Source organism: Acomys russatus, chromosome 22 (assembly GCF_903995435.1).
Source record: "Acomys russatus chromosome 22, mAcoRus1.1, whole genome shotgun sequence".
NCBI lineage: Eukaryota > Metazoa > Chordata > Mammalia > Rodentia > Muridae > Acomys > Acomys russatus.
In genome coordinates, this window is record NC_067158.1 from 43,278,053 (window position 1) to 43,291,582 (window position 13,530).

General features: G+C 47.2%; 1 protein-coding gene across 1 annotated transcript in view; it reads right to left on the reverse strand.

Annotated features, from left to right (window-relative positions):
* Nucleotides 1–13,530, reverse strand: part of Sel1l3 (SEL1L family member 3) — a 115,676-nt gene that overhangs the window by 43,248 nt on the left and 58,898 nt on the right. Inside the window, exons 10-12 of the mRNA XM_051164724.1 lie at nucleotides 12,720–12,931; nucleotides 11,330–11,509; nucleotides 1,735–1,854 (exon numbers count right to left, since the gene is read on the reverse strand). Of these exons, the coding sequence (XP_051020681.1) occupies nucleotides 1,735–1,854; nucleotides 11,330–11,509; nucleotides 12,720–12,931 (512 nt within the window). The remainder of the gene's footprint in view (nucleotides 1–1,734; nucleotides 1,855–11,329; nucleotides 11,510–12,719; nucleotides 12,932–13,530) is intronic.

A 13,530-nucleotide genomic window follows, 5' to 3' on the forward strand; every position in this document is an offset into this window, starting at 1 on the left:
AAATGAAATTGAAATACATTATGCATGTATGTGAAAATATCATAATGAGACCCATATTAAATACTAATTAATATATGCTAATAATAACATTTAACATGTTTAGGTTGAAAATAAAGAATTAAACACAGTATTTTAAAACAGGGATGGGGTGGGGGTGGGGGGAAGGAGCCTGAAGGTGCATTTGCATAAATACAAACTACAACCCACATGTGTGTCCTTGCCTCCTGACAGCTCCCAGCCTTAGTCTCATGGTGGATCTAACCACAGAGACAGGAGTGTGGACAGGAGATCAGCGCCATGAGAAATGTCCTAAGACAGACCTCCTTGCTGACTGCTGACTGAATGGACAGGCAGTGCCTCCGATGGGGTGCTTAAGGGGTGAGAGGACAGTCTGTGGACCAGGCTTTGTAATTACTAGGCAAGTTCCATCATAGTCCAGCCAGTTCTGATTCTGGTACTGTGTACTCACACACTTGCATATGCGAGTGTGCCCACAAACACACACACTTACACACACACATACAGAAACACACATACTCATACACATAAATGTGTGCACTCACCCTCACGCATGCATACTTAAAGACACACACACACACACACACACACACACACACACTGCTTCACCTAGTACTCTCAAAAGTTGCCAGAAGCTTATGCCTATAGCTTTGCTGAAGGGAAGAAGTGTCTACCGTCAGGAAGATTAGCATGAGCTCTCCCCGCCACCACAATGGCATTTCTAGAACTACACTGCTTTATGCTGAAAGGACAGCAGAACAAGTTTGCAAGCCCAAGAATGGAGGCAGGGCCGCCTTTGTTAACCATGTGGCCCTGTTGGGTCCCTGACTGTCTTTACTTCTTCTGTGCCCATGCCCATATGGTCAATATCCAGTAAAAAAGGCATTCGCTAAAATGCCAGAAAGATCTCTGGGGAGCACCTGGAGACCTGTGCCCTCAGTAGGATGATCTGTCTGTGCCCCTGACTCTTGTCCCATTTCTTTCCCATCTCTGCTCTCCCCGCTGCTCAGCAGTGCTGGAGGCTCCTCCCCAGACTTTAGTGCTCCCTAGGAGCACTCATCAACCACTAAACCTCTCCTTGGAGGCGGGGATGGGGGTGGGGGAGGAAAGGCTTCTGGCGAAGGTAGCCTCAGCAAGCGGCAGCCGAGGGCTTTTCATCAGCTGTAAATCACACTCCTAAAACTACTCAAAGACATAAGATGTTCAGGAGACAAGACCAATCCTTCTGACTTGACACTCTGTAAATGGTTACTGTTCTCCTGGCTGAATACACAGCCGTCTCATTTCTTTTACACACAAGAAGCTCCTTGTTTTTAATCTAATAGATACACCAACAGAAGTCTTTAAGGATATGGCTATTGTGCTAGCCTCTCTTTCTGGCTGCGTGGGAGGGCTGTACCCCAGACTCTTGAACAAAAGAATGCCCACGTTATGTGCTCTGGGTAGTTCACATTAGCAATGACTCGGGACCCTTATGAACAGAAGAAGTGTTGTCCACTAGTCTCAGATGTGGCCCTGCCAGTGATGTTGGAAGTATGTGGAGAAGCCTCCTCCACTTGGGTTCCAAGGCTGCGAGCTCCACGAGACTCCATGACTGCAAGCAGAAGATACATAGCAGCATTGTTTTAAGCCACTGGGGGCGGGGAGGTTTTTGTTACCGAAGTAAAACCTCATCTGAAATGACTGACAGATTCTCCGAGACGAGCTCATGCGTACCTGTGCTGCTGCATTACCACGGGTCGCTTCGTGTTTCAGCCACATAAAGACATCGCCGTCTTCCTTGGTTTGGACTTTGAGTATCTCATCATCTTTGAGTCTAATAGTTTCGACATATGCCTAAATAAAAAGGAGGAGAGGAGGAGGGAGGGAGAGGAGTAAACACCCAAATGCCACGAGCACGCACAGACATAATATCTTCAAACCAGCAATTATTCAAGCAAAACCCAAATGAATAATTTAAATCTTAGGCGTGACTATATGGTCACGGGAACGAGTTATTTTTAAACGAATGTAGCACACGGTGCACGTCTGCATTGATGTTTGTTCCTAGTGTGTGGGAAAGCCAGGATTTCTTTTTCCCCCACTCACTCCCATTTTACTATTCAAGCTTGTTCAAACGTCTGGTGTCAGGGATCTCCGAGCCAGTTCCTATTCCTGACAGCACCAAAATAAATAAATAAATAAATAAAAATAAATAAATAAAAATAAAAAAAAGGGTAAACTGACATTTTCTAACTAGGACTTAATCTTTACCAGAGCATCATTAGCAGGCATATCTAAACATGTTTATTTTGCAGGCTCAGCTTTGGCTATCTTCTGTTAACTAGCCCTCAATTTAGAAATCTACCCGGAAAAAAAATACCGACCATGCTAAACTCTTAAGAATGTGAGACGGGATGTTCCATATGCTCTAAAGAGGACACCGGAGGGAAAGGTCACAGGGTAATTTGACTTTGCACACAACCTGTCTGATAGTTGACTTCTTTGAAGAAAATAAGATCCACCCTAGTGGATACACTTTGGCCCAGTACTAGAAACCGGCTCCCATTGTTTTGTGGAGCAAGCCAAGGGGTGGGGGGTTGGGGGGGCGGAGCAAAGTGTTCCATGCTCTGCCATGCCACAGGCAGGTGTGAGAAATGAGAAGCCAGGCCTGATTTCCCTGCTGACCACCTTTGTTAGTTGAGAAAAATTATTCAGTCACAGATTCTGGTCTGTAGCTCCATTTCTTAGACCGTCTCTCAGCTGCCTCCTGTGCTGGGACTGTGTGTGCACTCAGGGTCCCTTTCAGGACCATTAGAGGACAAGGACGGAGGAGTCCTGCAGGGCTCAGGCCCCAGCCCAATCCATCCCTGCCAAGTTCAACGGCTTCTTCCTTTTACTGAAATCAACTATGGCAGCAGAGTGCCTTCACTTCGTCCCTGTAACAAAGCTGTGACTAAAACTACACCCCGCCCCTTCTCCTCCTACACACACACACACACACACACACACACACACACACACACACTCAGTTTACAGACAAAGTAACAATTGGAGGCTCCTTAAGTGAAAAAACGTGAACTCCATCTCACAGTGTAATGCCCTGAAAGCCAGGCTGGTGAGGACTTCAGAGATCCTCCACTCCTTCCATGTCTCCCTCTACTGGGAAGACCCTGCAGCCTCAGCTGGGAGAGAGTCAGTCTGGCAGAGAGATGGACTCCATATGCCCAACCAAGCAGGGTAGGCGAGGCTTCAGCGGGTGCTCCAAGGACACATTTGTTTTCCACAAGGAGTCTGGGTTTGGGCAAAAGCTTGACCTGCCTTGGTTAAGATGCTGCCTGTGGTAGTGCACGCCTTTAATCCCAGTACTCGAGGAGACAGAGGCAGGTGGATCTCTGTGAGTTCGAGGCCAGGCTGGTCTAAAAAGTGAGTCCAGGACAGTCAAGGCTACACAGAGAAATCCTGTCTCAAAAAACCATTAAAAAAGAAAAATTCTCAGTTTTCTGTTCACCTGGAGAATTCTGGAGAATTGTGGTATTTTGATTTTTGTTGCTGTTTTGTTTTTTGTTTTGTTTTGTTTTGTTTTCTCCTCCCTGTCATGAGACTTGAAAGAAAGACTAGACACACAGCTTCTTGGGTCTCTATGACTTTGGGAGTGATGACACACTAGCGATGCTCGTGAGTATAGTGCTGGGCACTGCTCCACTCTTTACCCCAATGGACATGCACAACTGGTAATCTGATGAGACAATCATGATCCACACCCCCACTTCACACAGGGGGATGCTGAAGGCCATGGAAGTTAACTAAAATGCTGGAGATCTTATCATCAGCTCTTCAAATGTAGGAGTCCAGTCCAGGCTGGCTCACATTCACACCTGGCCCTTGAAGGGGTGGTGCGTCTGGGAAGAAATATATGGTGGACTGTTTCAATGTCCCCTTCCCTCTCATACACAGTGGGCTCTCTCTGTGGGCACTGTCAGTGGGTCTTGTCAGCTGAGATCATGTTTTGTGAGGTTGGGGCATTGGGGGCCTGAACAACCGCCTATAACTGCGAGAAAAGAACAAATGTGCTCCTTGCTTCACTTCATGGCCCTTGCACTCTTGCGTGTGCTCTGCCACTGGGCTTCAAAGCTAGAGGAAATGATCTGGACCATGGCCTTTTCTCTCTGTGACACAGGGAATTCTGGTTCTGTCTTTTTTTTTTTTTTTTTTTTTTTTTTCCTCCCAGAGCTGAGGACCGAACCCAGGGCCTAGTGCTTGCTAGGCTAGTGCTCTACCACTGAGCTAATATCCCCAAGCCCGGGACTGGTTCTGACTCACCCACTACTAACTAAATGAGAGCCTTGGGCCAGTTACTTTATTTAGATGGTACTGCTTTCCTGCTACGGGGGTGGGTGGTGGGTGGGCCTTAGTATAGCACCACCCACCTCCAAAGCACTCAAGATGTGAGCCATTATTTTCTGCCGTATAAAGAGCAAGATCTAGGCTGAAGTCTGTACTCTGCTACTCATTTGCTGGGTGACTTTAGGTGAGCAGGCCCTCTTCTATAAGATGGAAATAATATACTGACCCCACAGGCCTACAGGTCTGTATGGCTCTTTGCATATCTATAATCTATATACAAACTATGAATACCTATAGTCCCAGCCATAGACAATAGAAACAGGAGGACCAGAAATTCAAGGCCATCCTAGATAGTGAGTTTCATGCTAGCCTGGGCTACATGAGAAAGGAAAAAGAAGAAAGAATACAATTTGGAGAGTACATATAAAGGCCAGATAATTTTTTTGAGGGCTCACATCATGTGCTGAGCTCTGTTCTGCCCATAGATGAACTGATGCATGCTATAACAACGGTGTGAGAGGCTGACAGTCGTGGTGCCCATGTATGAGTGAGAAATTGAGGCAAGAACGACCCAAAGCTTCACCCCCTAATGTAGACACACTGGGCGTGAGCCAACTAAATCTGACACTGTGTGCTGCATCCAGGCAGGGAAGGGATGCCTCTCCTGATTCTGGGGTCTCCAAAGTGGCAGCTAATATCACAAGAGGTACCTCTGCCTTCTGTGGAAGGAGATGGCCTATAAAACACTTAAAGACAGAGTGACCTGGGCTGGAGAGATGGCTCAGTAGTCAGGAGCACTGTCTGCTCTTCCAGAGGTCCTGAGTTCAATTCCCAGCAACCACATGGTGGCTCACAACTATTTATAATGTGATCTGATACCCTCTTCTGACATGCAACTGTACATCCAGGTAGAGCACACACACACACACACACACACACACACACACACACACACACACACATATATATAAAATAAATCTTAAAAATAAAAGACAGAATGACCTTAAGGGGGCAGCTCCAAGTTGCTCATTCATTCAAACAGCATGTTGTGGTCAGAGAAGGGGTGGGGTAGAGAAAAGTAGCCATGGTGGGGGTGAAGCAGGTGTGCAGAGCCAGGAATATTATGCTGGACTGTTCTGAGAAATCCCAAGGTTTCTGGAAAGTTCTTTAGTTGCTCTTTTCATAAATCAGTGTCCTCAGAACGAGCAGCCCAGAAGTGCATATCTTATATCACAGGGTTAAAGCCTGCTGCCAAGTCCCAGGAGGACCAGTGTCTGGAAACTGCCATCCTCGGACCCCTGGAGCAAGCGCCAGAGAAAGGCGCCACATTGTCCCCGGGAAGAGCTTTGCCTCCTTTCCCTCTGCCCAGTCTGCAGGCTGCCAAGGGTGCTGTTCCTGTTAAAAGGCTGCTGTCACTGGTTTCAGGAAAGGCCAGAGAGGGGAGGGCCAAGAAGGCGGGGTGGAGGGGGGGAAAGAGGGGGGAGAGAGGAGAAAATGAAAAGCAGAGATAGAAAAAGAAGAAGAGATGGAAAGAGTGGTGATGGCGAGTGGATACGAGGAAGGAAGGGAAAACAGAATGAGAGAGGAAGGGGAAGGAAAGCGAGAGAGGAAGAAATGGAGAAAGGCAGACCTTAGGATGGACGGCTGGCTGGCTGCGCTGCCACTGGACAGCCTCAACAGCCCCGCATTTCTCTAGAAATGCAGCCTTCGGAGGACCTGTGGGCGGCCACACAAGCAACCCCAGAAAGCCTGGAAGAAGCTGGCAAGAGACTAGGCCAGGGTCCTAGGCAACACACACCTGCTGACCTTTGCTTAGTTCCAGCCCGTTGTATTGCTGGCTTCCAGTTTTCAAGGGTGCAGTTCTCAGGTAAAATGGAACATTTTTGTCTTAATAGTGAAGATGGGAAAGCATTGACTGCAGTGGTAGAGAGAAGAAAGCAAGATTCTATAGATGCTCATAGCTGGACGCTGCCAGGGTCCTCACCCTGGAAGCTCAGTCTGTTGAAGGAGCCAGTTCTACAGTCAGGGGGTGGGGAGCGGATGGCAGAGATGTGACCTGTTGCTATGTGGGAGCTCCAGCAAGGCCTGAGAGGATGCTGCGACTGAGCATATGGGACAGTGGGAAGGCTCCAAAGGAAATCGTTGGGGGAGGAAAGAGCAAGCCAGACAAGGAGACTGGACAGGGCCAGGATGGAACAGTGTGGTGTGGCCAAATCAGGGCTGCCAAGAACTGGGGTGAGCAGAGGGAGGGAATGCCAATGAGAAATGTCTTATATGCTTCTCAAACGCACTACATCCTGAGCGTACTTTCCTCTCCCTCCCCTCCCCCAGCTTCTGCCCCCAACCTCCCCCCTTCCCCAGATCCACCCACCCTGCTCCCCTTCAGAAAAGAGCAGGCTTCCCAGAGACACCAAACAAACACTGCATAACAAGCTACAATAAGAGCAGGCATGTCAAGGCTAGACAAGGCAAGCTAGTAGGAGGAAAAGAGTCCCACAAATGGGCAGAAGAGTCAGGGACAGCCCCCTTCTTCCACTGTTAACTCGCCATAGAAGGAATCACAACTAATGTTCTATGTCCTACAGTAGGGGAACAATGGCTCCAATATTTAAAAAGAAGTAGTAGAAGCCAGGCACCGTGGCACATGCCTATAATCCCAGCACCCAGGGAGGCAGAGGCAGGTGGATCTCTGTGGGTTCAAGGCCAGCTTGGTCTACAAAGCGAGTCCAGGACAGCCAAGGCAACACAGAGAAACCCTGTCTTGGAAAAAAGAAAGAAAGAAAGGAAGGAAGGAAGGAAGGAAGGAAGAAAAAAATAGTAGAGAGGATTTTGAATAATATCAACACACAGCAGTGATATTACTTTGAAGTGAAGTCATGCCAATTTACCAACTGTCACCATTACATTGTATGTATTGAATATTGCACCATGTCTGATAAATGCATCCAATTATGTGTCTACCTAAATAAAGAACTGACTCAAAAAAAAAAAAAAAAAAAAAAAAAAAAAAAAAAGCCTTATATGCCCTGTGGTAGATCTGGGTCCTGAGGGGTCAGTTTTTAACTCTGACTACACATTACAAGCAAGAGCAGAGATCCTAATACACATATGCATGCACATGCACTCAAACATACACACACACACATCCCACAACACACAATACATGCATGCACACATGTGTGTACATGTTCATATACATTCATGCCCACATAAACACACACATACCATATCACATACACACATGTGCATTGTTCACAAATGGATGCACTCATGCATATACAAACACACACACACACACACACACACACACACACACACACACACACACACACACACCTCATTATCCCAGAGATTGGTTCCAGGACCCCTATAAGCAACAGAATCCTTGACTCTAGTCTCTTATCCAATGTGATATGATAATTGTGAAGCCAGAGCCTCAAACATGTGTCACATGCATTTGACCACTGTCCCCCAGCCCCAGCCCCTCCTCCATGCTCTAAGTCACAGCTCGATTACTCAGAATACTTAATATAAGGTAGCTACCATACAAGTGGCTATTATGCTGTGCTTCTTAGGGAACGGAGAAAAGAGGCACCTTAGGCACTGAGGGCAGGCACCTTGTCTCTTTTGGAATGTTTTCAATCTCTGCTTGGTTGCATCTGAAAATATGACCACTCAGGCAGAAAGTAAGCAGCAGTACCCACACACATATTACCTTCTGTCCAGTGTGGCCATATTCAGGAGCCCACTGAGGGGTCAGGACATCAACCTTTGATTTAGGGGAACACAATCCTGCACCTAAGAGGTGTTGTTGCAGCAGCTCGGGCGGCGGGGTGGGCACAGATGAGGAAGGATGACATTAGGCAGTGAAGGCAGTGATGGAGATTGCGGGGGGGGGGGGGAGAACCTGGGGTGGTTATTAGGTAGGATTGAGGGGTCAAGGCCACCCCCATTTCTTAGCATAACCATTGATGTCCTCTGGAGGAGGTGTGAGCATCAGAGGAAGGGAGATATGGACATAAATGAGAGAAGCAAGAGAGTTGGTAGGTGGAGGAAAAAAATTGAGTCCCATTAATATGCAAAGGCAGTGTGGGCCAGGATGTGACTGAAGTCCTTCATACCTCGCAGAAGCCTCAGGGGGAAAGGAAAGCTGTGACCAAGCAGGGAGAGAGGGAGAGAGAGAGAGAGAGAGAGAGAGGAGGGAGGGAGAGGGAGAGATCTAAAGATTTCATTTACAACTTAAGCCACAGAACAGAGGGAAAGCTGGCTGTCCCTTCCAGCTTTACCGGCAGCAAAGTCCCGCTCAGTCAAAAGTGGGAAGCAGAGTGAGAATCCTGATAAAGGAGATGAAATGATGTGAATCACAGAAGCGAGAATGAAGAAAGAAAGGCGTCACTGACAGATCCCTCGTTCGCTAATTAGAGGTCTGGCTTTGAGAGCGCCTTGTTTGCTACATTATGCTGGTGAATTAATAGATACCTCAACAAAAGAACATTTAAATGAACGCATGACACCTGCTTCCATCCTCAAGAAGCCATTAATTATGAATTCTTAAGAAAATGAGTGACGACACAGCTCCTCTAAGTGTATAATTCCTATCCATGATGCCTAATCACACGGCCTTTCAGCCAAGACACGTCTTTTCTGTTCATCTCCTCCAGTTCAGACCAATTAAACATTTTCGTTCGTAATCATAACATTTCACACGCCAAATCTTCAAAAGAAAAGGAGCTTGTCAGCAACGTAAAGCTTCCCGCTGCTAATTGATGTTGAATTTGAAGTCTTAAATGTGTGATCCATACATGCAGGATGCTGTGAGCATGTTTGGGCTTGCTGGAAAGGTAAAGGCAGCCTTAGTTTACAACTCGATTTTGTAAAAATGTTTTTTTTTTTTTTTTTTTTTGTAGGGCAGTTTTTTTTTTTTTTTTTAACAAAAAGAGTAATTAATTGCTGTCAAGCTGAGGTCAAAATTTGCAAATCATTTATGTACACAGAGAGAAAAGTCAGCTATAAGTGACAAGTGTGTTGCAAGTTTATTTGAAAGAAAATGATGTCATCTAAAGGAATTAGAAGGGTCTCTATAGAGACAGACTTTTTTTCTCCTTAGTTTTTTGAGACAGGTTTTCTCTGTGTTATCTTAGCTGTCCTGAACTCACTTTGTAGACCAGGCTGGCCTCTAACTCACAGCAATCTGATCTGTTTGCCTCTGCCTCCCAAGCACTGGAATTAAAGGCGTGCGCCACCATGTCTGCCTAAGACTGACTTTTTTTTTTTTAATTGACTTCTGTCCTTCTCCTCCTCCTTCTCCTCCTCCTTCTCCTCCTCCTGCCCTCGTCCTCATCTCCTCCTCCCTCCCCTTCCTTCTTGGGACAGGATCTCACAAATCCAAAGCTGGTTTTGAACTTGCTACATAGGCAAGGATGGTCTTGGATTCCTGGTCCTCCTGCCTCCTCCTCTGGGATGCTGAGATTACAGGCACATACCACGATACGTGGTTTCATGCAGTGCTGGGGATCGGACCTTGTACATGTTAAACAAGTGACGTGCCAGCTGAGCTACCTCCTTAGGCCCACTCTGTCAAGTTTAACATTCACTGAAGGCTTATCTCTCTGAGAGGCTTATTTCACAACAGTAGAGTGGCTACCGTAGGGCTTTTTTTTTTTTTTTAATTTTAGTTTTATTCTCAGAAACCATCTATTTCTAAGTATCAAACACCATTTTCTGCACTGTGGGTTTCTGACTCAAGCCCAGGGCACTGTAGTTCCCAGTTAGTTACTAAGCCTGAGATTCAACAATTCAAACCTGCCTGGCAGGCATACCTGCCCAGCAGGGCAGGCAGGGAAGAGTAAAGTTCATGGCATAGATCACAGACAAATCCTGCCATGGAGCGTCATACTGTCTGTGGCTACACAGACCCAGATGCCCCATTTGTTTCCATATTTTCCTGGCAGAGATCAGCAGGTGAAAAAAACAAAACAAAAAAACAAAAACAAAATAAAACCACACAGTCAAAACTTGAGATACTCACCAGCTGGCCCTTTATGGAGGGGGTGGGGGGGGATCTGAACCCTCAAAGCAAACTAGTTGCATTATCAACATGAATGTCTCACACCCCTCTGTGACCCTGAAGCCAAGCAGCCCCCACACCCACACCCACCCCACCACATGCCTAGGCCTGTGCCATCGAGGATGCTTTCCTGCTATTTTCACACGGACACCTTCATTGGCAGCCTTTTATTCTCACCCTCAAAAGAAGTCCGGAAGCAAGCCATGAGCGAGCCCAATCTAACACACTGTGCTCTTTGGCAGATGTGAGCCTCTGATTTCTTTATCCAGTGAGTCAGCAAGAGTGGGGAGCCAGCAAGAAGTAGGGGGGCTGGCGCTAGCCCCCGCTTAGGTAGCCCTTAGAGTGCCATGGCGCTGTCTTAAAGCATCAGCCACCTGGGAACAGTGAGTAGTAAGGTCCATGTGGAGGCAGACCTTTCTCAGGCTTGCAGCACTGGGAACCTGGCTGGAGGTAAAGATGGCTCCTGTGTGTGGTAGGACCCTGCTTGCTTGCTGTGTATAGATAGGGCCGCTGGGAGATTAAATGGCTCCTCTCAATTTGATTCCTCCCCTCCTGACATCTCTAGGCCTCACCTTCTCATATGGGCAAAAATGCTTATGTTTCTGGTATGTTTTCTTGTTTTCTTTTTTCAAGACCAAAATCTGCCCCAGGGTGCCAGTCTCCCCTTCACATACCGGTTTGCCCTCTCCCGGACAGCAGCTCACAGATGTAGGCTCATGCCTGCGGTCAGCCTGGGAAACTGCACACATTGCAGGAAATGGGAACGGAAGATAGGGCAATAAAGCTTTCCTTTCCCATCAGACTGTGTACAGCCTTGGAGAGCCAACACACAAACCAGATGCAGGTGCAGCCACTACCGCACTGCTCAGGAGGCCCTGATAACCAGGCTGTAAGCAATCCCGAACAGCCCCTCGGTACCTGGTCTCCCTGCAGTGTGTGCTGGTCAAGGGGCGTCTTCGTAGCAACGTTGCTGTAGTAGGCATATGACAGTTCCCAGTCTAGTGGGTAACTGTCAACACCCTGGTAGTGTTTGTACCCGAGATTCATTGATGACAGCCTCTCACTGCCCTGGCCTCCGACAAGACTGTACACCATGCCCTGTTAGGAAGGAACAGATACATGATAAAGTGTTCCTAAGACTGTAGATAAGGTTCTAAAATCCCCTAAAGCTGAAAGTCTATATGCCCTGCTCCGTCTCTATAATCCCAGCCATCTTAGAAATGTTAATGTACCTTAAAACAATAACAACAACAACAACTAAACTGAAAACCACCCACACAAAGACAAGCAATCGCACACAGATCAGAAATGAAAAGTGATCAGTGAACATGTAATGTTTTCCTGTGGTAGTGGCTTCTGTCGATGTGACTGTGCTGGCAGGGGCCCAGCATCATTTCTCAGGGAGTCTGGTAGGCTGTTTCCAATGAGGCCTGGAATTAGGAGGCTGAGTAAAGCAGATGGTCCTCTCCAGGGTGGGGGAGCAGTATCCCATCCAGAGCCTAAAGGGAACCGAAGGCAGAGGAAGGAGGAATTCATCCCTTTTGGCTTCCTGCCTGCCTGCTGGAGCTGAGACCCTGATCTTTTTCTGCCTAAGGGGTAGAGTTTCCACTATCAGCTCCCTTGGTTATTGGGCCCTTCTGGCGTTGACTAGAAACCCAGCAGCAGCAGCTTTCCTGGCCTCCCACTTGCAGATGGCAGAGCAGGGAACTTCTCAGACTCCGTAACTGCATGAGCCGATTCTTTAGAATAAATCTCTTCCTATATATTATCTCATTGGTTCTGTTTTTTTTTTTTTTTTTTTTTTCTTTCTGGAGAACCCTGACTAATACACTTAGAAAAATGTGACTCTAAATGTTAGGGATGTTGCATAATCAATTTGGATTCAAGACCCAAAGTAAAACTGTCCACGGCGGCATTTACTTCGATGGTAGAACGGTACATGTGGCGACAAGAGAATCAAAGGCTTTTATTAGCTAAAAAGTAACACAGGGTGATGGCTTCAATGTGCAGACCATTGCATTCATCAGGGAAGAGGCCGCTGATTTTGAGGATGCAATTCCAGCCGGCCCTGCTCAAACTCTCCCTGAGATGGTTAACCAAATCATGAAAGCCATGGGCAGAGATGGAGCAGTGGCATTTCCCCCTCCCTGAAAACGGGGTTATTGTGCCAAAGGACATTTGCTCCTGAGTGTAAAGATTTTTAGGGGACTCCAAGGACCTGCATCGTCACATCCAGTGCTAGCAGGGTCATAGCTCTGCACACACAACCCAGGTGACAGGTGCGCCCGAAACCCATGAAATACGCCACCTGCAGCGGATCCCGAGGTCCATTCAATCCAGTTTCATAGAAGACAGTGAGGTAGTAGGATGCTTTATGGTATCCACAGCAGCTGGAATCCATCAGCAAGGGGACGGCCGAGCTAATTTGGTGGAGGCCGTCAACACCGGAGAGTCTCTTCACAGCCTTCTCAAACATCCTCACACCGATTTCTAATACGGAGTCATTCTGGCTCCATGGCACTGTAAATAACACAATTCACAGCACACAGAATTAATTACCACGGGGCTGGTGTGCCTGGAGAAGGAAGGAAGGAGAGCCAATTAAATGCCTTTGTTATTGACAAGGTGGGTCCTGCAGTACCTTGAAATACACCACCCTCTGGGGAAGTAAATTAAACCCTTTGGGGGAAGCTATGGTGCCACTCTGTAAAAAGCTCTCCCTCTGGCACTAAATGACAGCCTGGTATCCTGGGGAAAAGGATGTGTGCCTCACATAGCTGAGAAGGTGCCTCAAGAGAGTAATTCACTCAGTGTAATTCACCACCCAATCAGGGCTCCTGAAACTTCCAGAGAGACTCTTCTTCTGAGGCGCGGAAGAAGAATGTGTTTTATCCCAGAAATAGTTCCTTGCTACTGCTCCCGAAATTCGAGCAAGAGCGTTTTATTTTGAGATGCTTCCTCATCATCTTTCGATTCCAGTTTTGCTGGTGGGTCTCTCGATATAATGAAGCGAATGAGTCAATTCTTAAGGGAGCCTGACAAGGCACCGAAATGCAGGGTCAAGTATCCTACGCAAATGAGGCCATTGGATCCGCACAAGCTTAGACGCTTGATACTAT